The sequence below is a fragment of the Crotalus tigris genome, unplaced genomic scaffold, assembly GCF_016545835.1.
Source record: "Crotalus tigris isolate CLP2741 ecotype Arizona unplaced genomic scaffold, ASM1654583v1 scf7180000018155.2402879, whole genome shotgun sequence".
NCBI lineage: Eukaryota > Metazoa > Chordata > Lepidosauria > Squamata > Viperidae > Crotalus > Crotalus tigris.
In genome coordinates, this window is record NW_024096851.1 from 2,161,118 (window position 1) to 2,188,183 (window position 27,066).

General features: G+C 38.1%; 1 protein-coding gene across 1 annotated transcript in view; it reads right to left on the bottom strand.

The window, feature by feature from the left end:
- The window catches only part of LOC120310275 (hornerin-like), a 95,461-nt gene that overhangs the window by 66,469 nt on the left and 1,926 nt on the right, over positions 1-27,066 (bottom strand). The window contains exons 3-17 of the mRNA XM_039348527.1: positions 20,100-20,292; positions 18,597-18,733; positions 17,116-17,204; positions 15,838-15,985; positions 15,289-15,324; positions 13,953-13,988; positions 13,143-13,175; positions 11,493-11,543; positions 9,942-9,983; positions 8,743-8,781; positions 7,317-7,346; positions 5,789-5,827; positions 5,564-5,581; positions 3,757-3,789; positions 1,758-1,790 (exon numbers count right to left, since the gene is read on the bottom strand). Coding sequence (XP_039204461.1) covers positions 1,758-1,790; positions 3,757-3,789; positions 5,564-5,581; positions 5,789-5,827; positions 7,317-7,346; positions 8,743-8,781; positions 9,942-9,983; positions 11,493-11,543; positions 13,143-13,175; positions 13,953-13,988; positions 15,289-15,324; positions 15,838-15,985; positions 17,116-17,204; positions 18,597-18,733; positions 20,100-20,292 — 957 coding nt within the window. The remainder of the gene's footprint in view (positions 1-1,757; positions 1,791-3,756; positions 3,790-5,563; positions 5,582-5,788; positions 5,828-7,316; positions 7,347-8,742; positions 8,782-9,941; positions 9,984-11,492; positions 11,544-13,142; positions 13,176-13,952; positions 13,989-15,288; positions 15,325-15,837; positions 15,986-17,115; positions 17,205-18,596; positions 18,734-20,099; positions 20,293-27,066) is intronic.

Sequence of the window (27,066 nt, forward strand, 5' to 3'; positions counted from 1 at the left end):
GCCCACCAGTTGGTTGGACTTGCAATCAATATCTGAGATGTGAAAACACCAGCCAATCAGGATTTCTCCCCACTTAGAAATAGGAACTTATCAGGGGCTGAGTTTATTCACTGTCCATGATATAACAAGTAGGACCTCTCTCCTCCTCACAAAGAGAAAATTAAAAATTTTCTTTGCTGCACCAGATGCTGTTGGGCTATTGTCCCTGTGAAATACGTTATCTGAGAGTAGAGCAAGCCACAAGATATACACCATACAGCTTTCCCAGGGTTTGTCTGAATAAAACAGAGTTGGGAAAGCAGGAGGTGGGGAAGTGGGGAATTATAGCAGGCAATCTGTCTGTGAAAAGAACCATAAACAAAAGATGATCATAAATTTCATAAAATCTTCAAAGAGTGATTTAGAACTGGAGTTTTTAGGTCATGGAGCACATGTATAACAGGAACCTCAAAGAAAATCATTCTGGATGAAGCTCAGAGAAAACTTACATGGCAAAAACAATTCATATACAGTAACCATTTCTCCACACAAAAAGAAAGAACATTTTCCTTTATCGGTTGAAGATACCATTTATATTGTCGTATGCTGAAATCATCTGTGAGGGAAAAATGATTCATTGCCTACCATTTTTGGATGATGTATCAAAAGCACTTTGTTTTAAGTCATTTAACCATAAGTCATTAATTACAGATACAAAAAAAATGAAAACAGCCTTCCTTTTATCTGAGGTCTCGTGAAGGAGATGAGTGGGAGTGGCAAAGCCTAATTAAGTGCCTCAGCAGATGGAACTGTTTCTAGGAGAATGAGACAATTCCCTCTTTTTCCCCACACCCCTTCAAAATCTCTTCCATAAGTTCCCCAGGCTCTGTTGCAGATTCTGGAAAGTTAACAGGTCAAAAGGGTGAAAGTGAAGAAAAGAAGTCGTCACTCTCAGATTTCATTCTAAGTTATGTACTACTGCATTGTTTCCATATTGAAATTTCTAATTTAATGTATAGTACTTCCTCTCCTTCAAAACCATACAAAACAGAAAATCACACAACCACTGCCAATGGAAACTTGTAAGATTTATCAGTTAGCTGCATCAGCAAGTAAGATTGTAGTCCAGATAGCTTATTCCATACTCCTACAGCAGGGGTCCCCAACCTGTGGACCAAGGCCCACTACTGGGCAGTGGCCGCTTGGCCACTGGGCCATGTGAAGGGATGGCCAGTGCACATGCACATGCATGGACTCACTCCCCACATTCACACTAGCATCCCGCCAGCACTAGCACCATCTCCCACTGGCTCTAGCGCTGCCCCAGCCCTGAGCATCCAGCCGGTGCTAGCATCACCCCGCCCCCGAGCATCCCACTGGTGCATATCGCCAGCACTAGTGCCACCCCGCCCCAGAGCATCCCACTGGAACTAGTGCCGCCCAAAGCGTCCCTCCCATATTAGCGCTGCCCCATTTGTAGCACTCGTGCCCGCACAACCCGGTTTGCGTGTATGCATGCACTCACAAGTGGCCCATTTGTGCATGCACGCATGGGGCTCATTTGTGCACGTGCACGTAGCAGTGCCCGGCTCCCTTTCCGGGCCACCAAATCAAAAAGATCTGTCCTATAGTATCATCATCATCTCAACTCGATATGGTAATTTGCCATGAGATTAAAGAATGGAATTTGTCTATCCATTTTTTTCCGTAATTCATGATTAATGTATGGTTAAATAACTTAAAACGTTGAAAGGAATAAATGAGAAAAGAAATCATACCTGGCTCTGGATCTTTTCGCCGTATTTAGTGTTCTGCAAAAGAACAGGTATTAACAGTTAATTATGGTGTTTTCTTGCAGATTAATACTGTATGCATCTTACCCCAGTAATTTTGAGTCTACAATAATTTGTCTTCTGCATATGAGTACTCTTTTCGTCCCTGGATAGATAGATAGATAGATAGATAGATAGATAGATAGATAGATGCGCGCATGCGCGCGCACACACACAAACACACACACACACACACACACACAAACCAATACAAAAGGTCCAGGCACCATCTCCACAACTTAACTGGGCTCCAGTCCTAAAGTATCCCAGGTCTTCAAGGCTATTCAAAAGGCTAAGAGGAGAGGGGCCTTCCAGCTCTCAAGGGCTTGGATGTTATTGTTTTATCCCAGCCTATAGCCGTCCTTGTTAAAGGCACAAGGACCAAACCTCTGTTGATAAAATAGGCTGGAGACTTTAAAACAAAACAAACCCCTTTTAATATGGGTGACAAACCTGCCAAATAGTCCAAAACACAAACAGCAAAACTCAATCCAAATGAAGGAAATAGTCCACGGGAAACACGATGCAAACAGAAGAGTAGTCACAAGCAAGACGAACAGACCAGAATTCAAAGAAGTATTTTGCAAACGGTTGCCTTCAGCAACCAGCACTGCCCACACCTCCTCTTTATATACAGCAGTCCTAAGGTGTTGCCTCTCAGTGCCTTCTCCTTTTACCCTGGAGTTGCCGTATTGACTGCTGCTGATTTACTCTCGCTAATTGATGACGTGTGCATGCATCAATTAGCATGTCCATCAGGTGTGAGTCCTCCGAGTCTGACTCATTCTCTTCACACAGCTGAGCTTCATCAGGAACACGACTGGAGGGCCCAGGCTCTGCATCAAACCGTGAGTCCTGTAATTCATCAGAGCCTCCCTCTGCCCCTGATGGCCCTTCAAATGCCTCCTCCACCTCCTCCTCAGATTCCTCAGACTCAGCTGTTGGGAGCACAGGCTGGCACGGAATCACAACACTTATAAAGGATAGGAGTTGATACCATGAAGGTACCCCCCCCACCCAGCATCATTTGAAGGAAGGGACCTGGAATTGCCACCTGGAGTGGCAACCACCCTTTCTGACTGGTAGAATGGGCAGATACTCTCAGGAAAAGGAGGTCCTGCAGATAGATGCATTGAAATGTATAGTATAATCTATGAACAGACTGTATAACCCACATAATAATGTGTGATATCAAGACTACTTCACATAATGATCCAGTAATGACAAGACATACTGTTAACATTTGTTCATAAAGTTTGTATGACAATGGCAAGTTAGGGCAATTAGCACATAAGCCACCTGGCTATATATAAACCTTAACAGTACTTGAATGTTGAATGATATTGTCTCCACCTTCCTCCCGAATATTTCATTATTACACTGAATTTGGTGTAATATGCCAGTTTGGTGTGCTGGTTAAGGCACCAGGCTAGAAACTGGGAGACTGGGAGTTCTAGTCCCACCTTAGACATGAAGCGCATTGGGTGACCTTGGGCCAATTACTCTCTTCAGCCCTAAGATGCAGGCAAGGGCAAACTATTTCTGAAATCTTGCTGAGAACATGGCAAGGATTTATCCAGGTGAAGAACCATTTTGGTCTAGTGGTTAAGGCATAACGTTAGGAACCAGGAGACCAAGAGTTCTAGTTTTAATTCTGCCTTAGGCATGAAAGCCGGCTGAATGACTTTGGGCCAGTCATCTGTCAGCCCACAGTATTTGACTCAGGCAACAAGAGTCAGTTCAGTCAATTCCTGTTGCAACCAATAGATCAACACTCTTGCACTTGTGGGAAAACACCAGGGAAAAAAAATAAACAAGTGCCGTGAGCAAGTGTTTACAAGCTAACCATTCAAAATACGAAACCCTGATTTATTCCTCATTTCAAATCTGCCAAGGATGAACAACTGATATTATGTTTAGATTAAAGCAAAAGAAAACAGTTTACCTGAATATGCTTGTAGTGGGAGTTGGCAAGTTGCTATAAAAATTGAGAAAAAAAATATCATTTGAATTCTCTTCATCACTCTAATAATATGTCCACGTGCGTTGGTGGCATGGGTGGTTGTCAAAGAGTTAGTGGTGTGGACCTCTTTTTTTTCCCCTTTCCAGATACAATAGCCAGCTGCAGCAATTTATATATTGCAAATTTCTCCACACATTTGCTTAGAAGAAATTGCTTATGAGTTCGGTGGATTGCATCATTGTTATGGTTAATTCCTCTCGTCTTGCTTCTTATTTGTAGTGTTATTTGTAACCATTAAGATAAAGAGGAAGATTCACCATTCCACTAATCTAACACTTTTGAAGGGAGGGGGAACAGCAGCCACCTAAAAGCAATGTTTTCATAAACAAAGGGACAGTTCCAAAGGTATTGATGAGATGTGTCATCAGATCATCCCTAGGTGCTGTCTACACCGTCAACCTTCCTTAAAAATATTCTTGGCAAATGATCCACTATCTAAAGTTATGATCAAATCCCTAATAAGCTGTGCTACCAAGCCATTCCCCAGTGTCTTGTTTATACTTGCTGTCTCTTAAATAAAATATAAAGCAATTTTGTGCTTTTCTTCTCCAGTTAGTTTGAACCTTGATGTAGATCCAAAATCTCAAAAGGTTGTTATATAAAACTTCTGACTTCAGAGGGCCTATCTGTTGCCGCCCTTGGGGTTTCTGGCATGCTGAAAGGATTTGGTATATTTTTTTCTCTATTAACTCTCTTAATATTTATTCAATAAACTCCTCTTTGGTATTTTATTCTGGATCAAGTCTATTGCTTTTGAACTATAACATTCCTGTTGACTCTCAGTTGGCCACTATGTGCCAACACACAATGTAAAAAAGTGGCTCTGAAAGACTATTTTCAAAGAAATTAGATTATAACTTTGGAATGAATGAAAGAAAATGGAACTTCTTTTCTTAAACTATGTGACTTATGCTTAATTGTAACTTACTACATCTGTTACTAATGTACTTGAGTGTTTGGATTCAAAATCAAATGCATTATGCAATGCGGAAGTTACAAAACAAAATTTACATCCCTATCCTTGAACACTCTGTCAATCTATATACTTTTTTAAATGCAGCAATTACATTATATTTTGCTTGCTAGCTTCTTGCATGTAGATGTTTATCAGACAATGTCTTTGTGTTTTCTATATATATAGGACAAATCAACTACATAAATTCATTCTCATTTACAGGAAAGTGCATTGTTTTCTCATTACAGGAAAGTGCATTGTTTGCAGGAAGTTTTGAACCAATTTTTAGCAAAGTTTGAATAATAACGGTTTTTTTCAGTTCTAGGTTCAGTCCGGAAATATTGTGCATGAAAATTTAACAGACAAGCATTATAAGAATGTAATGTATGTAAAGAACATAAAGAAAAAAAAAGTATGTTACCATTTCAGAAGTCCCCAAGTGGGCAGATCATTTGCAAAAATAATTTTGCAGGACCAGAAAATTGAATACATGAATTAACAAAATTAATAATTATTTTCAGAAGAAACGTTTATGATGAGCCCGCTTTGCCTCATTTAGGTTATTTGATTCTAAAGGAATGTGTGTGTTTCAAGATGACAGAATTTCCCAGTCATGACCTTCACATGATGGTTTTCCGCTATTTTGTCTTCTTTTTTTTTCTTTAGCCCAGAAAGATTACAGAAGAAAAGATGGAAGGACTATCCAAAATCTTTTAAATGGAAGTATTAGAAACAAATTGACTTGAGCCCAATTGGGGAAATAATCATTCTTACCGATGTGTATGTTGTACGCTGTGAAGAAAGAAAGAAAGAAAGAAAGAAAGAAAGAAAGAAAGAAAGAAAGAAAGAAAGAAAGAAAGGATAAAAAGAATAAGTAAGAACAATACTATTTGACTAGTCAGCAAAAAGTTCTTTGCATGATCAATGAGTTCCAACTAGACATTCACTTTGCATTCTTTTACATTAATAAAATTAAAGAGTTAAATAAGTAGGGCTTACTTCAGGTGGGAAAGGCTTCGTAGGAGGATATACTATGACCTGTCAAAAATAATCACAGACAAAAGTTAGATTTTGTTTAATTTAAAGGGCAGGAGTCTTTTAGGATTTTTTTTTTTTTTTTTTTGCTGTCTATTATACATGTCTTTCAAAAACTGAATGAATGGAAAAAATTATTTGGGAAACTCCTCTTGTAAAATCTTTTAATTTTTTATACAAGGAAAAGAAATCTATGAAATGGGAGACTGATTCAAAACTATTCTTCCCAAATAACTGATATGTGAAAAATAAGAAGGAAAAGCATATAACTATTTCCATTTTTCTGCCTAATTGGGGTATATTTTATTGTTAGGGTCATTTTACACAGAAATAGTGTCATGCTGCCTCATGAAAATCAGTGGGTGCCTTTTCACTGATTTAAATGAAAAAGTAGACTTGTAACCAGTACTCTTTGATATGCATATAGCTATTTGCATATCAGACAGTAGTGTCAATAGCACCTAAGCAAACATCTGTATCCGTATTAGCTATGTGTCTAGGGGGTGAATAAGGCAGAGAAGACTAATTTGCATCTAGACCATGACAATAAAAAATGTCAAGTGTAATAGAGTCAGTTCAAAAGCATATGAAAAAAGGCTTATAGCATAGTCTTTTGCTTGACATTCCAGGGCTGTACTTGTGAAGGCTGTGAATTCTTCACAATATTGTAATTGTGTAGTATGGCCCCATATCGCATCATCTTGAGGTATACCAACTTATTAATAACACTACAATCAGTTTATGCATTGATTGGAGACCTCATCACCACTAAACATAGATATTGTGGCCATCAGGGATTGTGGGAGAATACCAACTTATTAATAACACTATAATGAGTTTATGCATTGATTGGAGTCCACATCACCACTAAACATAGATATTGTGGCCATCAGGGATTGTGGAAGAATAATACCAAGTTCCTAACTCTGGGTTAGATGTGAAAGCTGAGGTGACACTCCTTTTGACAGATTAGGACCTATGCTCTGAGTTTCTGGAAACCATCTGTCAGCCAAAAGAGACAATAATCTGAGCTAAGGTTCTTTCTATGCCAGACCTGAACCCAAAATAGAGGATACTAACCACTGCGCCACCATCTCCTTAAATCTAAGGATGGGCTGAAAGGGAAGGTGGGGATCAGGCTCAGACAACCTCTGATTTTGGGAGCTATAAAAGGGCAGCAAGTTAATGGCAATGGTATTTATTTCATGGGGGTTTTTTTCTGTTTCATTTGTCTGGCCTTCAATTCTATGTAGTTTAGTGTGGGTGAATGGGGAATTTACTGCTCTACCATGGGCAACCAAATATTTTATCCCATCTTTTCATGAGCCTAATGTAATTAATCTACTTCTAATTTTAGCTTTAAATAGAGAGGCAAGATAATGACTTAGACTGAAAACCAGAAGAGAAGTTTGTTGCAAGGAATGGTTGCACTTTTTTTTAAAAAAAGGTCCCACATAAGGATATTTCAGAGGTTTAGTTCAGAACAACCTACCTTTCCTTTATCTGAGATAGTCGAAACAGACTGTAAAAAAAACCAAAAAAACAAGTATTATATTTTGTTGATTGTACCATCACCAGGGGGCATCACAGAGCAGTTTACACCAGTGGTTCTTAACCTTTTTGAACAAATCGCCCCCTTGAGCCAACAAGGAAGTTGTCATCGCCCCCCTCCCCCAACATAACCTCTCAATCACAACATAGGAAATAATTCTTCAATTTATGCAAACACTTTTTTTGTTTTCTTTAAAATTGTCATCAGGACATATCGATGCAAATAATTTATTTCCAGTCTTTTTCCCATATCTCCCATATTCTGGCCAATGGCGTGCCACTGTATAGGTAGAGGCTGCTGTGCAACACGCATGAAGATAAGCGATGCGTATTCACATATGTACGGCGTTCTGTACTGAAGCTAGCTGGAGGAACATTTGAAAACACAATTCAATCCACTAATAGCGATTATCTAATGTTTTTGTACGACAGATATACAGCGATTCACTGTACGAAAAAGTCTCAAAAGTGTCCCCAAAACGTCTCGCTCCATCGCTCCCATATTGCCCCTTTTTTGTTCCTTCGCCCCCGTGTCGCCCCTTTTCGTTCCATCGCCCCCCTGAAAAATGAAATCGCCCCCTGGGGGGCAATATCGCCCAGATTAAGAACCACTGGTTTACACCACCCCTTGGACAACAGTCCCATGCAGAGGCATTTCCAAGAGCACAGGACATCAGAAAGTCAACACAATGGCCCAAATTATACACTCAATGTCCCTCCTCTAACTCCCTCCCTATGGAAAGAATGAGAAAGAATCTGAATATAGCCCTGCCTTGACCCTTTTTTATTGTAACAGGGAGAGAGGGAAACAGAAACACTGTCAGCTTTTCCAGATTCTGTTATTGCAGCCTGTATCAGTGATGGCGAATCTTTTAGAGACCGAGTGCCCAAACTGCAACTCAAAACTCACTTATGTATCGTTGGGTGCCAGGTGGGTGTGGTCCATTGGGTGGCGTGGCTGTAATGGCAGACTGGGTGGGACTAAAAAGTTCAATCAATCAATTCCAACTTTGCGAGATCTTTTTTTTCCTGCAAGAAGTTGGAACTGATTGATTGAACCTTTTTTTTTTTTTGCACATGGCGGCAGAGGCCTAAAGCGAAAAGGTTTTATAAAACCCAGCTGAAGGCCTAGGATTGGGGCGACGGTGCGCGTGACCACAGAGAGGGCTCTGCGTGCCACCTGTGGCATGCGTGCCATAGGTTCGCCACCACGGGCCTATATCAATAAGATAGACTTATATTTCTTGTGGTGCCTGTTTCCTGACATGGTCTGCCCTAAAAGGCTAGCACTATACCAGTCTAGGAAACTTCCTTCTTCAGCAGCCTCCATATTTTGGAAACTTTTAACATAGCAGTTGATTGCTTACCTGCCCATAACTGCTGCTGCCACTAGTGTCTATGCCTCCCTGCAAAAAGAATAAAATCAACTGTAAATAGAACTGGCAGAATTTAGGAGATTTGCATTTGTAACAGGGTGTTCTTGTTCATTAGGGTTTAACTTAAATCTCCACCTGAGGTTAGGATCCTATGGGTTTTCAGACCTTCCTGGACTATAATTCCTATAATACTGATCATTGGCTATGCATACTGGGAACAAAGAAAGTGGGAGTCCATCTAGAACCAAGAAGCCCACTTCATTCCAATTTCTGAACCTTGAGCAAGAGGTTTGGAAAAGTCTTGGAAGAACTCATTAGAAAACTTTTCCACAGTTAAGGAAATCTAAATGGAATGCTATTGAAAACACAGCATCAAACTTAGGGCAAGATACTTTCCATCCAATATTTTGCACTCTTTAGGACTGGATCTGGGCCTGACTGGTCTTATGATGTCTTTTTGGATAGGGGCAATTGATTCATTTCTGGCTCTGCTCCTATTCATTAGAAATTACAGCACATTTGGAGTTTTTTTTTAATTGTTTCACTTCTGCACACCTTCTGGGCGGTTCATTGGCCCATTTCCCAACTCTTATCCCAGCTTTTAGCTTTCTGGCTTCTAGACCCAGGTCTGCAATAATTTTTTCAAGCCCACAGATATTACAAGCACATGAAAGTGGGTGCCAAGCGCTACTAGCAACTTCTTTTCTTTGGGGGAATGTAGCTGAGGGGATTTCTGTTATTCCAAGACCAGCCTCCAGTTGGAGGGGAGAAGGCAGGATGCTGGAAGCTATTGGTCAACTGGAAAAAGGAGAGTGAGCATTGATGGGTTCCTGGTATTCTCTGTATTTCAAGATTTGCTGAAATAAAGATTATTATAGATTTTGCTTTACATTTCTTTATGAAAGATTGAGGAAAAAAAGATTGATGTGGATGTGCTCATAGTTTATATGTGCGTATGTTTAGTTTTATGGCTTTCAGATTTATCAATTGCAACATAAATCATTAAGCATATGTGTAACTTTAAAAATTAATTTCCCACTGTACATTTGGAAGGGGCTTCCATTTAGTGGGACTTATTTTCACGAAAATAGGAGGACAATTATAGTTCGATTATATATTGAAAAACATGGGATTTTTAAACAGAATAAATGCCACCAACAGCACCACTCAAACACCAGAAGAAGGCTTACATCACGGCAACCGTATTTGTCGTAGACACTTGCAGTTCCACCCTGTATGAAAAATAGGGAATTGAATGAAGACACTTGAAGAATGAAGAACGAAGGAAGAATATTTTGCATCCAGGATGAGGCTTTCATTGTTTCCATATAAATGCTTTTGCTATGAAAATGCCGCTTAATTCTCAGAATTGTAAGCATCATCTAGGAATGTTGCTTTTACTTTCTAACTATCTTCCATTTGCCACAATTTCTGTGGTCCTTTCTGAAGGGTTTATTTGTTTAAGGAGCAAACGGAAAAAGTGGCACTGTGTCTCTTGACTGCTAGGACTGGGAGCCTTCTTTCTGAAAGCATCATTTGTAGAAATCTTTCAAAAGAGGGAATTTCTGGAAACACACTTTCAAAAATCATTACTATTCTTGGAAGAATAGACAAGGGACATTCCAAACTCTATCACATCTGTAAGTCAAAAACAGTATCCTCAATTATACTAAGAAGGTAGAGAATTGGAAGCCTATGCAGTACAATGGCGCTGCTGAAGCTATAACAATAGCAATAGCACTTAGACTTATATATTGCCCCACAGTGCTTCACATCCCTCTCTGACTGGTTTACAGAGTCAGCATATTGCACCCAACAATCTGGGTCCTCATTTTACTGACCTCAGAAGGATGGAAGGCTGAGTCAACCTTGAGTCTGTCAGGATCAAACTCTAGGCTGTGGGCAGAGTTAGCCTGAAGTACTATCTTCTACCCAGTGTACCACTACAGCTCTCTTTCCAAAGACTCATACCAGTTTTTATAAGAGAGCATAACTTAAATAGATGCACCAAAACGTCATTATTATTATCGAGTTTTAATTACAGTTATTTGCAGGCAAAGATCTAAATCATGGACAGGCAGATTTTGTTGTTCCTGTTATTGTTTTGAAGTCATGCAGTATCCTTATTTAGTTCATACATTTCTTAGATTTCTATCCTATTTTTTTCCCCCCAGGATCTCAAAGGAAATCCTATTGCCTATTTTTTTTTTCAAAATAACAATCTACATTGGGCTGAGAGCATGAGCGATTGGCCCAATATCATCCACTGAGCTTTCTTGACTGAAGGTGGATTAAAATCTTGGCCTTCCTGTTCCTAATCTAATCATTTAACCACTCTTCCACAGTGGAAATGATGTCATCAAAACAGGTAAAGCTAGAAAATATACATCTTTTTCTTTCTTTCTTGGGAGATTGAATAAGACAGCTATTTTAGGACTTATGTGGGGTGGGGGGGAAATCACCTTAAAATGTGTGACTTGGCAATATAATTTGGGGGGCATTCAGGATCGTAAAAAAGGTGGCCAACCAGTTTTATGAAGTTTATGAGCTCTGAGTGGCCCATCTCTGACCTAAATAGAAATGGGAGAAATACAGTGGTGGGAATCAGCCAGTTCGCACCACTTTGGCAGAACCTAATTATTTATTGCCCAGGCCCAGAATGGACTTTCGGAAGCAACAGCCACACAGAGAACCGGTTGTTCACATATTTGAATCCCACCACTAGAGAAATATATACTTACACCAAGGCATCCAACCTTTTTGATGCTTCCCCCCTGGTAGATTAAGCCTCCCTAGAAGAAAGCAAGAATAGGTTATTCCTTTGCCAGTGGTTTCATTTACTACATCAAAAGAAATGATGAGGTGTAGCAGAGTTTTACTATTGTTCATGTACTCTAAAGAAAAAAAATGGTTTCCTTGAGAATAACTGCTGGTGTCCTTGGGAACAAAGTGTATAATTTGGAAAGAAACCAAAAGTTACTGATTTTGGTGCAGAAAGAGAATGAAACTATAATGATTGCTTGGGTTGAGTTATTTGCCTTTAGGTAAAGGAAAACCAGGAAGAAGATACAGTTTTCCTTAATCTATTTTCCAGTATCTAAAATTAGGGATTCACAAATGGGGAATTCTAGTGATCCATAGCAGCCTGGTAGCTTGAATGCCAAAGGGATGGCACTGCCTGTTGTAAATTAGACGGTAGAAGAGATTCAGAGTGAGCATGGTTTCCATATCAGTGAGGGACTGACAAATAGATCATGGAGGGATCTATCAATCCATTGTGTGCACGAGCATTTTACTGTCAGAACCATATAGATAGATAACCTTTATTGTTATTTTTTTCCTGTGGGCACAATGGCATGCATTAAAAATGAAATTTAGCTGCTTCCTCTCAAAGTGTACACATACATAAGACATTTAAAACATACTATATATAACATATGTATAGACCTACACACTTACATATAAGTAACATATAAATATTCACTGTCCATCTTGAATATATATGCAGAGACAACCTAACTGTATGCAAAAGCCACCTTTTTCAGGTAAGTCTATTGAACACAATGGCTTAATATTCTTCCTTATAAACAGTTATGCTGATTTAAAACTGTGTCCCTATAATTCTCTCTCCATTAGTCATCCAAGCCAATTTTCTTCAGGTTTGATTCGTCCAGAGCTCTACAAAGAATTTTGCTTGGTATCTTTTGCTAATGTCATAGTGAGTATTAATTGTATACTTTAAGTCCATCTATAGATATTATATATATTTTGAAAATACATCCTTTTTTAAAATCAAACTTTACTTATTTATCTTTTAAAAGAGATCATTGGTAATTTTACAGATAGTTCTTTGTCATGCAACTCCAGAAGGAAACATGCAACAAAATCTCATTTTAATGTATGCTGATTAATGTACATTTAAAGTGACAATAAAGTTATTATTCTATTCTATTCTATTCTATTCTATTCTATTCTATTCTGTTCTGTTCTGTTCTGTTCTGTTCTAGAGAGAAAGAGAAAAAAAAAAAGAACTATTCTACACTACGTTAGATTTAGTCTGCCCCATCCAGGGTTGTAGAGCATAAAAAAACAAACATTGTGGCTTAAGAAACACTTTTTCAGGCTCCTTATATTGTATTCTGAGTACAAGAATGTGGGAAAATAAGAGTAACTAATGTAAAACAATGTAAGTATAATCTCTCCGTAACAATTCTGAAGATGGCTCCGCATAAATTTGTACAATTTGTACAATTAAGGGATCATTGAGAAGTGTGATACAAGTTACGGCAATCACTGTATTCTTCTCAACAATGCCTCTAATATTAGGCCTTTGCCTACACATAACTAACATGTGTAGGCAACATGGGGAGGATGGTGGAGGAAATTCTTACCTGAGATTGACTGCTACCACTCTGTGAGGAGCCCTTCAAAGAATCAGATCAATAGTTTGTTCATAAAAAATGTATATACTGATAATAGCATTGTCAATATTTCCATGTCCTATCCCTTCTTGTGAAAGTCAAACAATATTCAAGATGAATAAGCTACCGTATACGCTTTTTTTCATTCTCACATAGTTTACTCACCTTGTATATTGTTTCATTTGAAAATCAGAAATTTATTTTTAATACTAATTTAAAAAGAAGTCATTTTGGTTTTTTAAAGGCCAGTATAATGAGGTCACGGTGAGGCCCGAAGAAGGGCCCTCAACAGTTTTTTCATGTTATCTAGTAGCTTACAATCCAAAAAGAATTTTTTTAGGTATGATAAATGATGCAGACAATTATACAGCCTAGTGTTTTCTGACTTGACATCCACAAATTGTTCTGAACTCCAGCTCTGGGAAATGCCTGCCAATCTAGCTAATCCCCAATCTGACTGGGAACCATAAGCTTCCCAAATATGCCTGGTGGGCAACTGGAAAAGTATGGTGGCCTAGTTGGGCTCTCCCACCAAGGTACTTCTTACATATGTTCTTGAAAAATTAAATACATTACCCAGTGAAAATACCATAAGGTTTGGGGTAAGATCAGTGGTGGGATTCAAATATGTGAACAACCGGTTCTCTGTGTGGATGGCACTTCCGGAAGTCCATTTTGGGCCTGGGCAACAAAAAATTAGCTACCGGTTCTGCCGAACTGGTGCGAACTGGCTGAATCCCACCACTGGATGAGATATATTAAAAGAAAAATAATGCTTACCTGGACACATTCGCTGCCACTTCCATAAGATCCACCCTAAAGTAATAAAACACTATTAAAATTCTAGAGAATTCGATCAACCCAATGCAACTTCAGGCTCAGTAAAGCATCGAGAGATCATAACAGGCAATTGCTTCGAAATATAACCTGATTTCTCATCAAAGCAGCTCCAAGCCTTTGAAAATGCAAATCAAGTCTAAATACATATCTTTATACAAATAAAGTACAAATAATAATTTTTTTTTCCCTATCGCCCATCTTTTGTTCTGATATTCTTTTGTGAAATGGACGATTGCACACTTTACCAAAGAGCGTTACAGGCATTTTATAATACAGATTGCAAAGAAGCACAGAAACAGGAAATGGGATTCATGTGTACTTTGTCCCTCCCCCCATGTCTGTTTAGGAATCTTGCTTCTCTTCTTGTGCCATGCTGAAAAAATGCAATATAGTAATATATTTAGCAGAGGAGAGATAAGCTGTTACATAGACAGGTTAGGAGTAGTTTTCATGCAATAGTTGCACTGCTTCTGGGAACTGACCCTGCACCTGTGGGGCCCATTGCCATGCCAGCTGGCAGCCAAACTCATTCATTTTTGCTTTAATTGTGATTCACTAGGAATCATAATGAAGACAATTTCCAATGGAAATATCGGTCTTCTACACAGCTTTAGAATGGATTATTTCCCCAGCAATAATTTGTGTCAAATCACCTTACAGTGGGTTCCCAATTCTCTCTTTCTCTCTGTAGAGATTAGATGCAGAAAATAATTTCTAGATGAAGCAGAAGGATGGCCTGCTGATAATGTGTTCAGAATTTTTGCAAACACAGAATGAATTAAATTTAACAGGAACCAGGAAAGAGATTAATTGGAAGCTGTTTTTTGCACTATCCCACTGGTCAGCTGGAGAATGCACCCTTCATCTCTTATAATATGTTTGGTGTGCTGATGCTGATGAAGAGGATAAACGCAAATTCTCTTGAGCCTGTTTCTGATCGAAAACAATGATTTTGAAGAGACAGGTGTGGTGGAATGTCACCTGGATTCGCAAGAGGAAGGGCTGCATTCTGGAGGGCAAAGAGTCTGTAGAGTTTGGTTAGCAGGAAGAGAGTTAAAACGGCCCCTCTCTTACAATTGCCAGAATATAACTATAGTTATGGATGTAATTGTTTTAGTCTGGCAAGATTCTGTCTGTAGGTGGAGAACAATAAAGGAAATTGTTGTTCTCGGTTCTTGGGGCCGGACACCTATGAGCTCAAATTTAAATGCATTTACCATAGCATACATTGAATAAACACAAGGGGTTAATCTCGAAATTGTCCAAGAATTCTTACCTGGCCACAGTTTACTCTTACAATAATGCTAGAAGACTGTAAAGACAAAATATAAAAAAAAATAATTAAAAGGCTAATGCCAAAATTTTATATGGAGTCTTATTGTTTCTTGATTTTTTTAATTCGCTTTCTTGATTTTTATCATTTGACTATGTATTTGAGTTGAAAACTCTGGGGAAAAATTGTGTACCGAGTATTGGACAGAATGGGTATGCCTGGAAATATTATAAACATATCATTCTGCAAACAGTATTACTCATAGTCATTTTTCACCAATGTGAAAAATTGTATACACACATATACACACACACATATATAGTATAGTTTATTTTTGTACCTCAGTGCAAGGGGACTCCAAGCATAGACTCAGAGTGATGTATATGAACGTAAGCAATAATTCAGTCAAAACTGAATATGATTTATTTCAACTAAGTTAATAATGTTTAAATTATGGGAGATTTAAGTATAGTTAAGTCTCTACATTGTAATCGGACTTAGAAGTGCTTAGCCACATACATAGCATGTTAATTTTGAGTTATTTCTACAAACCTTCTTCCTACTTCTTGGTGATACACTGCTTTGTTTGGCCACATCAGCCACTTTGTTATCATTTCCTGTTACATTGGAATCTCTAGGGAAAAGAATTTTGTCGGATATAACAACCCAGTATCTTTCCGGATCTTGAAAAACAGTTGCTCTGCAAAGACAATATAATTTCATTAGATCATATTTGGATTATAATGAATTTCTGAATTATGTTTTGTTCAACAATTTTTTTAGACTCATCACATCATACAATATTAAGTACGCCATATGATAATTGAGAGCCAGTTTGGTCTAGTGGTTAAGTCACCAGGCTACAAACTGGGAAACTGTGAGTTGTAACTTGAGGAGAGTACTTTAATAAATCAGGTTGACTCACTTCAATGTAGATTATTAGATCCAATGCTGTTTATTCTGATTGCGTCTGGAACTTTAGTTATTTTTTTATTACAATTAGTATGCTGTCAAGACTCCCAATGACTTTTTAAGCAAAAGTGCTTCCATTCCTGTTTCCTAAACCTAGTTTGGACTAGGACTTCCAAATTTTGCAAATGCAAAATTTCTAAATTCCCCTTGTACTAACCACAAACATAAAAAAATGAAAATATATGGTTTGTTAAAGCAATTAATGGCACATAACTAAGGCACAGGTATGCAATGTGCCATCTGATATTCCTCTGCCAGTCATCTATTTCCTGCCCCATCAAAAACAAATTAACATCACAAAGTTTCTGCTGGAATGTCAGGAAACTTCTTGCAGAGGAGGGGATTTGGGAAAATAGGTGGCAAGCAGTTTGTGAACACACAAACTTCATATGGCAGCTCTTTTTTTTTTCTTTTTACTAAACCTAAGTCAAAATTCCAAATATGCTCCAGTTAAAAATAACTGACTACTTCTGAAATATGTAATAAATAAACTCACCAGGTACATCTACAGAGGAAAATCAAAAAGCTCAAAATGGCATGATTGTGGCTGCCATTTTGGTTCATTTAATACACACAGACACCCAAACATGCACACACCAACAAACAGAACACAGATGCCCCTGCATCTCTGTCTCAGACACAAATGCTATATGCTATAATTGTAAATGCTTAGCTATAATTATAAACGTAAGTAGAGAAATGTTTATGTTTGTGTCTACGTCTGTTCCTGTGTGGGTATATGCATATGCACATATTTCTCTACAGACCAACACACATACAGAGTATGTAAATTCTGACACCGACTCCTTACAGAACAGAAATTCTACATAGACATAAAGTTTTCTAAGATGTACTTACACAAACTGAATCTTCTTAGCCTCTGGTGAAATCCAGACAGATGTAACATTATATTTCTCATCAGAGTTCTTGTGGATTAAAGCTGAATTCTAAAAAAAAAATAGAACTACACATTAAAACTGATGTATTATTTAGATTAGTCCTTCAGAAATGGGTATGCCACAGATATATTGGATTACTAATATAATATGTAGTCAGTATCCTAGCTGCTACATTAACTGGGGATGAGGGAACCTTTAATCCAACATGTATATAGAGTTATTGTAACTTGGGTTGTTCTTCTAAATTCACGAAATGCTGGAGACAGATGCTCTGAAGATGATACAGGAAAAAGTGGCCTTCAAGGCCACTGCAAAGTTTACATCCCAGCATTGTGACTCAAACATAGTTTTCTGCCACATTTGCTTTTATGAAAAATATTCATGTTCCGTTTTCTGTATATTCTTCTGTCTTTTAACAATATAGGCTTATTTCCTCAGTCAGATGTGCCTAGGGGCAATTTTAAAATAAAAATCTTCATGCTGAACTTTTAAGTTACATTGGAGATAATTCTAAGGTACATTCACATTCGTATGAGTTGCTGGCCTTCTCTTGTCAGAAGGAGCCAGCAGGTTGACTTTTTCAGATATTTCTGCTTATTTACAATTGGTAAGTTTTGAACACTCCATTTGTGTAATTCAGCAACACTTCTATCTCATAGTGGATTCTGGGAGCCTTTCCCACACACTAATTCTGACAGAAACCTTGTATTTGGGCCCCAATGACTAGCGTCTGAGATGGTAAAACAGATAATCAATTCTCTCATTACACAATTTTTTTAACATACACAAGCAATACATATTCTGATTTGCTGTTAATGTAGCAATGGTGAGTTTATCACAATTCCTCAGCATTTTACAAAATTCTCCGCATGACCTAAGAACTGAAGTTAGCATGGAGTGTAAAAGAAAAATGGAGAAGAGGAAAGGAAAGCTCTTTCTGAATTTTCCAAAGCTAAGAAGATACCATTAATCTTTAAATATCTATACCAGTGGTTCTCAACCTTTTTAATGCCGCGACCCCCAACCGGTCGTAAGTCGAGGACTACTCAACCGGTCGTAAGTCGAGGATTACTCAACTGGTGCAGCACCATTTGCAGAATGGGACTTTTGGCGGGCTCAGCAGGACAGAGACAGCCTGGACAACTCCTATTGGCTTTTGAAAGCCAATAGAATTAGACTCTATTCAAGAGAGTCTATTCTATTGGCTTTCAAAAGCCAATAGAATAAAAGGGAGTAGCACAGCTAAGGAAAAGGGGGAAAAAAATGGCGGACGTCGTTCGACCCCAAATGGGGTCCCGACCCACAGGTTGAGAACCACTGATCTATACTAATGTGCAGAGATACCGTCCCATCATTCAGTGCTAATGCACACATTTATTACAGAAGAAACCAATTCATTTAATCATAGCACACAGATAAATGGAAGAAATAAATACATACCAGCAAATGGTAACAGTCATGGTTCTGTGTATTTGGGTCTATAGTTAAAAATGAACCAACTGGGATATTTTTTTCAATGTCTCGAGCTTGTAGCATGAACCATTTAAATCCAGCATCTGGTGTTCCTTCCAGATTCACTAAATGAGAAAAAGACCCAAAACATTGATAAATGTTATACATTATGCATTCTGTTCCAGCAGCGCTAAAGATAATACATTCCCTGAAAGTTTAATTATCTTTATCTCTAGTTGCTATATTTTCAATAATGAATTTATTGTTTTGTTGTGATTGTTAAATGGTACTTCTTTTAAATATAGGAATATGAGATCATCTGATACTTGTTTTATGATTTGGAAATTAGAAAGACCATGCACAAGTGATTTAGCTGCTTGTGTTTCATTCACGAACAAAGCCTCATAATCAGGATTATAAAGCAGTACTGTGATACATGGAAGGGAGAGACTCTTAAAGCTTAAGACAGCCATTTTGTACTCCCTAATTCTAGCATTTTAGTATAATGGTTATGGCATCAGACTAGAAACTGAGAGAACATGAATTCTAGTCCCACCTTAGGCACAAAGCCAGTCACTTTATCTTAGCCTTAGGAAGCAGGCAATGGCAAACCACTTTTGAAACCTTGCCAAAAAAAAAAACAAAAAAACCTGCAGGGACTAGTCCAGGCAGTTTGCAGGAGACAAGATTAACCTTGAAGTCAGCCCCCACTCCCACCTTCATGCCAATTACAACAGTAGCAGAAAAGAGCCCTCTAATAAATTAGTGGAGGGGTTAAAGCCAGATTAGCCTTTTGTTTTCAGAAAATATTGGGGTCCAGAAAAGGAAGGAAGAAGTGAGTAAGGAGACAATTTTTTTATATCTACCATTCTGCTGAAAACATTACTGTAAGCATGGTAATCCAAAGGGCTTCTCCAAACCTTCTGGAGCAGTGGTTCTCAACCTTTTTAATGCCGGGACCCCCCAACCGGTCGTAAGTCGAGGACTACTCAACCGGGCGTAAGTCGAGGACTACTCAACTGGTGCAGCACCGTTTGCAGAATGGGACTTTTGGCGGGCTCAGCAGGGCAGAGACAGCCTGGACAATTCCTATTGACTTTTGAAAGCCAATAGAATTAGACTCTATTCAAGAGAGTCTATTTTATTGGCTTTCAAAAGCCAATAGAATAAAAGGGAGTAGCACAGCTAAGGAAAAGGGGGAAAAAATGGCAGACTGCGTGTAATGGTCGTTCGACCCCAAATGGGGTCCCGACCCAGAGGTTGAGAACCACTGTTCTAGAGAGGCTTGTAGGAAAACGCTTGTAAATGCTCTTCTCTACTCAACTATTGTTAAATGCTGGGTGGTTTGTATTTTTTTTTATCATATTGATCTAATCAAATGTCACATTAATGTATTCTATTCTTCTCCCTACCCCCCCCCCAAGAAAAAGGCTGGGGGGAAAAAAGGATGTAAAGATGCAGAAATCAAGAGACTAAATATATGGAAAGTACCTTCAACTTCATGTCCTGGCTCATATTCCTCGGATGATACCAAAAGGTGGTAGGGGGGTGCAGATTCCTCTGGTTCAGTTAGATTGGTTGACATAGTTTCACAGTCTATTGAAAAATTTGTGGATTGAAGGCCAAGGACTCCAGAGATTAAGACTCCGCTCAAGAGAAACGCAAAGAAATGGAATCTCTCCATCTTTTAAAAAAAAAAAAAAGCAGAGGACATCGCAATAGGTGAACAGCGCTGAGAGATAAAACCATTGATATCATAACAAGTAACGGCGATGGCTGTACTAGAGAATGAGATTATGCTAATATGATTGTGAGTGTGTGGATGAGGGTGTGTCTTAGCCAGTGATAGACCATCAGTACATATTTGGTTGAAAAAAACTACCGTATGCAGGATAATATTTATAGTTTGTTTTTTATTTATTTTATTTATTTATTTGTATCCTGCCTTTATTATTTTCACAAATAACTCAAGGTTGCAAACGTATCCACCATCACATCTTCCTCCTCCTATTTTCTCCACAACAGCAACCCTGTGAGGTGGGTTGGGATAAGAAAGAGTGACTGGCCCAAGGTCACCCAGCTGGCTTTCTTGCCTAAGGCGGGATTTGAACTTACAAACTGGCTCTCAAAACTACAGACACATACCAGGATGAAAGGCTATTCTATGAGGTAAATATATATATATATATATATATATATATATATATATATATATATATACACACATATATATGTATATATATATATATGTGTGTATGTATGTGTGTGTGTGTGTGTATATATATATATATATATATATATATTCTGGGAAACATCAGTGGCAAATCATTTCTGCACTATTGCCAAGAAAGTTATATCGATAGCTCCAAACGGTCAACAGGAATCAAACTTTACTTGGAAATTTTCACACACACAAACACATGGAGGCTGTAGTAAAGTGTTCAAGAGTCAAGAGAAAGATTCTTAGTAGACTTAAAAAATAGCTAACAGAGATAAGGTTTAAATCAATATATTTTAAAAAATATTCCAAGTGTTGATATCAAGCAGTTCTTCATATTATAGTACAAGAATTTACACCACTGCCTGACTCACAAGCCTTTCTGCTCCTTCTTGAAGAGCGTCTCAAACTCTCGGCATGCATCAGACACACATAGCCCCTGTGTTACAAGATGCCACCCACACACACTGGTGTCAACAAAATATTTACTTCTGCATCTTTTTCAGTTAGCTCATTAATAGGTAACAATCTGTGTCATAGGCCCATCTGAGCTGGCTTGATTTAAGAAGGTGTTTTTTTTCCATTTGTTTTTCATAAAATCTGCCTAGATTGTAAATGATAATGAATGGGACTGACAGTTGATCTCTCATCTATTTTCTAACTTGTGTTCAAAATATTGTTGAGTGGCACAAACGGAATGCCAGGGCCTTGATGCATTTTCTAATTGAGTTTGTAAAAATGACATTAGATCCTTTGGGTGAAATCTAATGCTGCAGAAAAAGACTCTTATGGGATGGGGTTTTCTTGTCTTCTCTTCTGCTAATTCCTGAACCCTCCAGATCTAAGGTACATGGAAAGAAACAATGGCATCTTCTTTAGTTCTGCCAAAAAGTGTTTGAAGTATTGCATATCATCTATTGACTTAATGAAACACCCATATTCAATGCAACAAAAAAGGGGAGGATCGGATCCAAACTGATCCTTTTCTCAATGGAAATGCTCTGTCCATTAATAGAATAGTCACATACAACATGCTAAGAGCTGGCACGGAGGTAACATTCACTATCCCTTCCCCACAATTTCTTTTCCTGATCAGATCTTGCCTTTATTATTTGTATAGATAATGCAAGGCGGCAAACATACTGAATAGTCTTTCCTCTTCTTATTTTCCCCACAACAACTCTGTGAGGTGAGGTGGGCTGAGAGAGTGTCTGGCCCAAAGTTATCCACCTGGCTTTCCTGCCTAAGGCAGGACTAGAACTCAGTCTCCCGTTTCTAGCCTGGTGCCTTATCCATTAGACCAGGGGTAGGCAACCTTGTCTCTTTTATGACTCATGGACTTCAACTCCCAGAATTCCTGAGCCATCATAGCTGACTCAGGAATTCTGGGAGTTGAAATCTATGAGTCATAAAAGAGCCAAGGTTGCCTACCCCCTGAATTAGACCAAACTGGCTCTTAAACTTAAAAAAACTATTCAGAAGAGACAGATACAATTGACACACAGCATCTCTGAAGGGAAGTATTAGTAATCCATTAAATCTTCATTTAATATGCTTTGGCTCATAGAAAAAAAGTGAGGTACACTTGAGTCTTGTAAGAAAATACACTGTATAGAGAAGACTGCAATAGGAGACAAGCTGTGTAAGGCAGAAATCAGAGAAGAAGAAAAAGTGTCCTAGTCCTCATGCAATCTAAATGGTGACATTTATAATGTCTTAGCTTTCATTAAAGAATTTGGCCTTTTTCTTATTTCTACAAAAATAAGAAAACATTTTGCTATTGTCAACATTTTAAATATTGCTTCAGTACTGGATACTTTTGCAAAAGTTGCTATGAAAATATCAATACCATTTTTAGAGCATTTGCTTAACATGTTGTTGCATTCAGTAGATACACATCTCCATAAGATTTCTACATTTCTCTTCAGTGAGGTCTGCCAATACACCATATAATCTGCATGGTAAACAGTCATAAAAAAAAGACATAGACCTAAACTTGAAATTCTGTCTGCTAAAGCCCAGATTCTATTCTACTAGTACACTTTCAACAGTGAGACATTTTGTGAAGTGGAATGGGAGACGTGCAACTACAGTTGGCTTCTATGAAATTAGAATGCAGAATTTTTGTTCCCTTGATTTTAGCAATCCTGTGAAACACTCTTCACATCTAAAGTTTAATGGGTTAATTTACTGTGACTTTCCTAGCCGCCTCCCTTTGAATCATTTAGGCAGCCACATTTTTCTCAGGCTCACAGAACTGCTTCAGAAGCTGCTTCCCAGCTACCGGTATCTCTCCAAGTGTGCCTAGACTCATAAAGTTAGGAGCAACTTATGCAGACTTGGAAAAAAGACAAAGTGCTTCATTAATTTGAAGAAGGATGTTCCATATAGATTCACCCATGTTGCCAATCTCCTTTTTCTAATGCTTCATATAGCCCTGGTGATTTCTGAAGTATACAAATATAAGTTACTTCTGGTTTGGCACTTGTAAATAATTTGTGAAGTGGGCCCTTTTCTATCTAGTGCAGCTATTTGGTTATTCTAGTGAGATTTATTAGAATTCTAATATATAATCCAGTAATGGTGAACCTTTTAGAGACCAAGTGCCCAAACTGCAACCCAAAACCCACTTATGTATCATCGGGTGCTGGGTGGGCATGGCCCATTGGGTGGGCGTGGCTGCATGGTAGCAGCAGACTGGGTGGGACTAAAAAGTTCAATCAATCAATTCCTACTATGCGAGATCTTTTTTTTTCCTGCAAGAAGTTGAAATTGATCGATTGAAACTTTTTTTTTTTTGCACATGGTGGCGGAGGCCTAAAGCAAAACAGTTTTATAAAACCCAGCTGAAGGCCTAGGATTGGCGCAATGGTGCGCGTGCCCACCGAGAGGGCTCTGTGTGCCACCTGTGGCATGCATGCCATAGGTTCGCCACCACAGATATAGTCCATCCAGTAAGGAACAATAATGGTCACACACGTTTCAAAAGCATCCAAGATACATGCAAAAGTAATGTATCCTGATAAAGTCTAACAGCAGTTACCCAAAAAATCAACTGATGCAAAATATCCCCACCTTCACAAAAAACACAAACAAAACCTTGAATCAAAAATTGTAAGACTAGTCCATGAGTTTTGCCACTTTTTAGATTGCCTACATAGAGGTTTTTTTTCATTTGAAAGTGGAATACTCACTGGAATGCTTGGGCTGTAACCTTAATTTTTTTGCTATTAAATATTGCTAATCAGAGCCTGATATTACAGTAGCACCTTCAAACCTTGAAGATGAACCAACAGATTGCATCATAAATACACAACAATCTTTTCTATATGATGTGCATTCCATGCAGTGGTCTTATCAGTTGGGTGATTTCTGGATTAAATTTACACTGAAAAAAGAAATCTTGTTTGTGAGCCAATTAGTAGAAACCAAAGAGATCTGCATAGGCAGAGCTTTTTTTCTCATAGAACGCCCAGAACGGAGTTCCGGCACCTTTTTTGGATGGAACCTTTTAGGGTAGGCAAGGCGGGTTGTATGACGTGTGTGAGTTCCGGCACCTTTTTTTTTTTTACCCCCCCCCCCAAAAAAAACCACTGTGCATAGGAGTTAACAAACCAATCAATCAATGTAAGATCAGACTCCATTTTTACCTAGTGCAGGGGTAGGCAACCTTGGCTCTTTTATGACTCGTGGACTTCAACTCCCAGAATTCCTGAGCCAGCAGAAATTCAATTCTGGGAGTTGAAGTCCACGAGTCATAAAAGAGCCAAGGTTGCCTACCCTTGACCTAGTGTATCTGTGAGGGACCATGAGAAACCTGTCCTTTACTAGGAGAAGGGAAATATGGACTGCCATACACAAACAAAATACCTATAACAATGAAAATACAAAAGACCCTTTACTCCTTTCTCCAAAATACACCTGATGACAAGGAAGAAGATTCTAGAAAATGGAACATAGAGCGGGCAGGAGAAATGTCTAGGGAATGTGGATGGGCGGAGTTTCCCCCCAAAAATACTCTACCTAAATTGTCTTTCTCATGCCAAGCAGCTTGCACAAAAATAGAAAGAAAATTCTTGGGCGCTTTAATTGCCTGGCCTGGAAAGCTGCTTGACAAAGAAAGAAAGAAAGAAAGAAAGAAAGAAAGAAAGAAAGAAAGAAAGAAAGAAAGAAAGAAAGAAAGAAAGAAAGAAAGAAAGAAAGAGTTATGACTTAAAAAACAGAGGAACTGATCTATCAGAGGGGGCACTATCTGTTTAATATACTTGTTTGAATATGACTAAAGGAACGGATGACCCTTAGATATAACTAGATTTTTATAATGGAAGATATGATTTAAAATTAAATAGCATTTTTTCTTCTTTTGATATGGAAAATTTGAAAATAAGAGGACGATTGATATGAATAAATTTTTTTAGCTATATAAATGTAATTAGTATTGAGAAAATCATAACTGACAAAGATACTTTAAATATTGATGGGAAATCAAACTTTAATAGGAGCACAAAAACAGGATATTGACTTATGAATTGATATTATTGTTACTTCTTATATATTAGTAAAATATGATGAAGATGTCTATACCTAATTTTGCATACATCAATAGTACTAAAAATTGTTTAATGAGGAGGAAAGGGAAAAAATATGGGGAAGAAAGGAAGATCAAGGAAAAAATACTGGATTGTGCAGTACTGAATAGATTTATATTGAAGAAGTTAATGTTCAATATATGAACCCAGAAAACATGTTGTTTACTAAGCTTTAAAGATTGTAATTTTAAAAAAATAATAAAAACTATTAAAAAAGAGAAATCTATCATTTACTTCAATCCCCTCCTCCCCCACCCCATAGCATCACCACAGCTAAGTAGAAGCACATGTCTTACATGTGTAAGTTCCCAGAGCCAATCTCTAGCCACTAGAAAATCTGGAAAAACTGCCCAATCAGAGTTGAAAGTAAAGACTAAATATATCAATGGATTCATTTAGTTTCCGCTCAAATTCCCAACTTTCTATTTCAGCTGAGAAGCCCTTAGCAAACAAGATCAATAGGTTACTACAAATTTCCAGAAGAGATTCCAGTACTGCATTTCTAAGTATGTGAACAGAAACCGAGGACACAACAAACCACTGTCAGTAATTAGATGCAGAGATTGTGAAAATTCTGACTCAGGAATTAAAATTACACCATGGGTAGAACCCAGGAAGAGTTGCTTAGGCTTTACAGGTACCGTAGTACAGTCAATACAAGGGAATGAGCAATCAGATGGTTGTAGGAACAATCATTCTTATCAGGAGTGGGAAGAACAGAGTTTGTTTCACCTGAGGTTGCCAGGAGAAATGGCACTCACGTGGGAGTTTTTGCTTGTGTTTATTCAAGTATCAGTGCAGTAGGTGTGGTTGCTCACTTTCCTGCAGAGATATTGACTTGGCCTGCCTCTAATTAAAATTTAAGTATAGCAGTGGGAGCTGATCTATTACATGCTGCGATAAACAATGATTTAATATGAGTTTGTCTCTTGTTATTCAGATCTTTCTTTCTGACTCATAATAGAAGCGCTGTAATATATTTCTCTCTTTTTTTCCCCAAAATGTAGCATAATAGCAAGGTGACTTGAGACATAAGAGTTTAACAATTATTCCACCCCGAAAATGTTACTTTCTAGAGAGAAAAGGGACAAAATTAAAAGCAATCCTAACTCCATCTCAAAAATAATCCTCGTTATTTTCTAAGTTGCTTTATATGTGCAAATAAAATATGTGTGCTTTAACGCAATATGAAAGGAAGGATATGGGCACCTGTTATATGGAATCGTTTATTTGGAAATTATAATTAGCTCCCTGTTGAATGGGAGCCCATCTGACTGCCTAGGCCCTATGTGTGAAAGGAGCCTGTGGTACATCAAATTAGATAACATTATAGTTCTGCATTCAATGGAAAAAAAACAAGAATGTATTGTTCTACTTGACCTCGTCCTTTTAATGGGCATGAGAAGTTTAGACACTGCTTAAATGCATCAAACCTAGCAAGATGGCACACCCAATTTTCTCAATAAAATAAACACCACGACTTCAGGTGTTGGATTTTATATAAGAAGTGGCATATGCAAATTTCTGCATAGATCTGTGAGGATATCAACCATAGGAATGGTAGGGCATTAAGCAGGGAGAGGTTCAATGCAATTGTTCTTGCATATGTCATGATGCACTAGTTTAAGAAAACAGTAATTGTCTAGCTAGA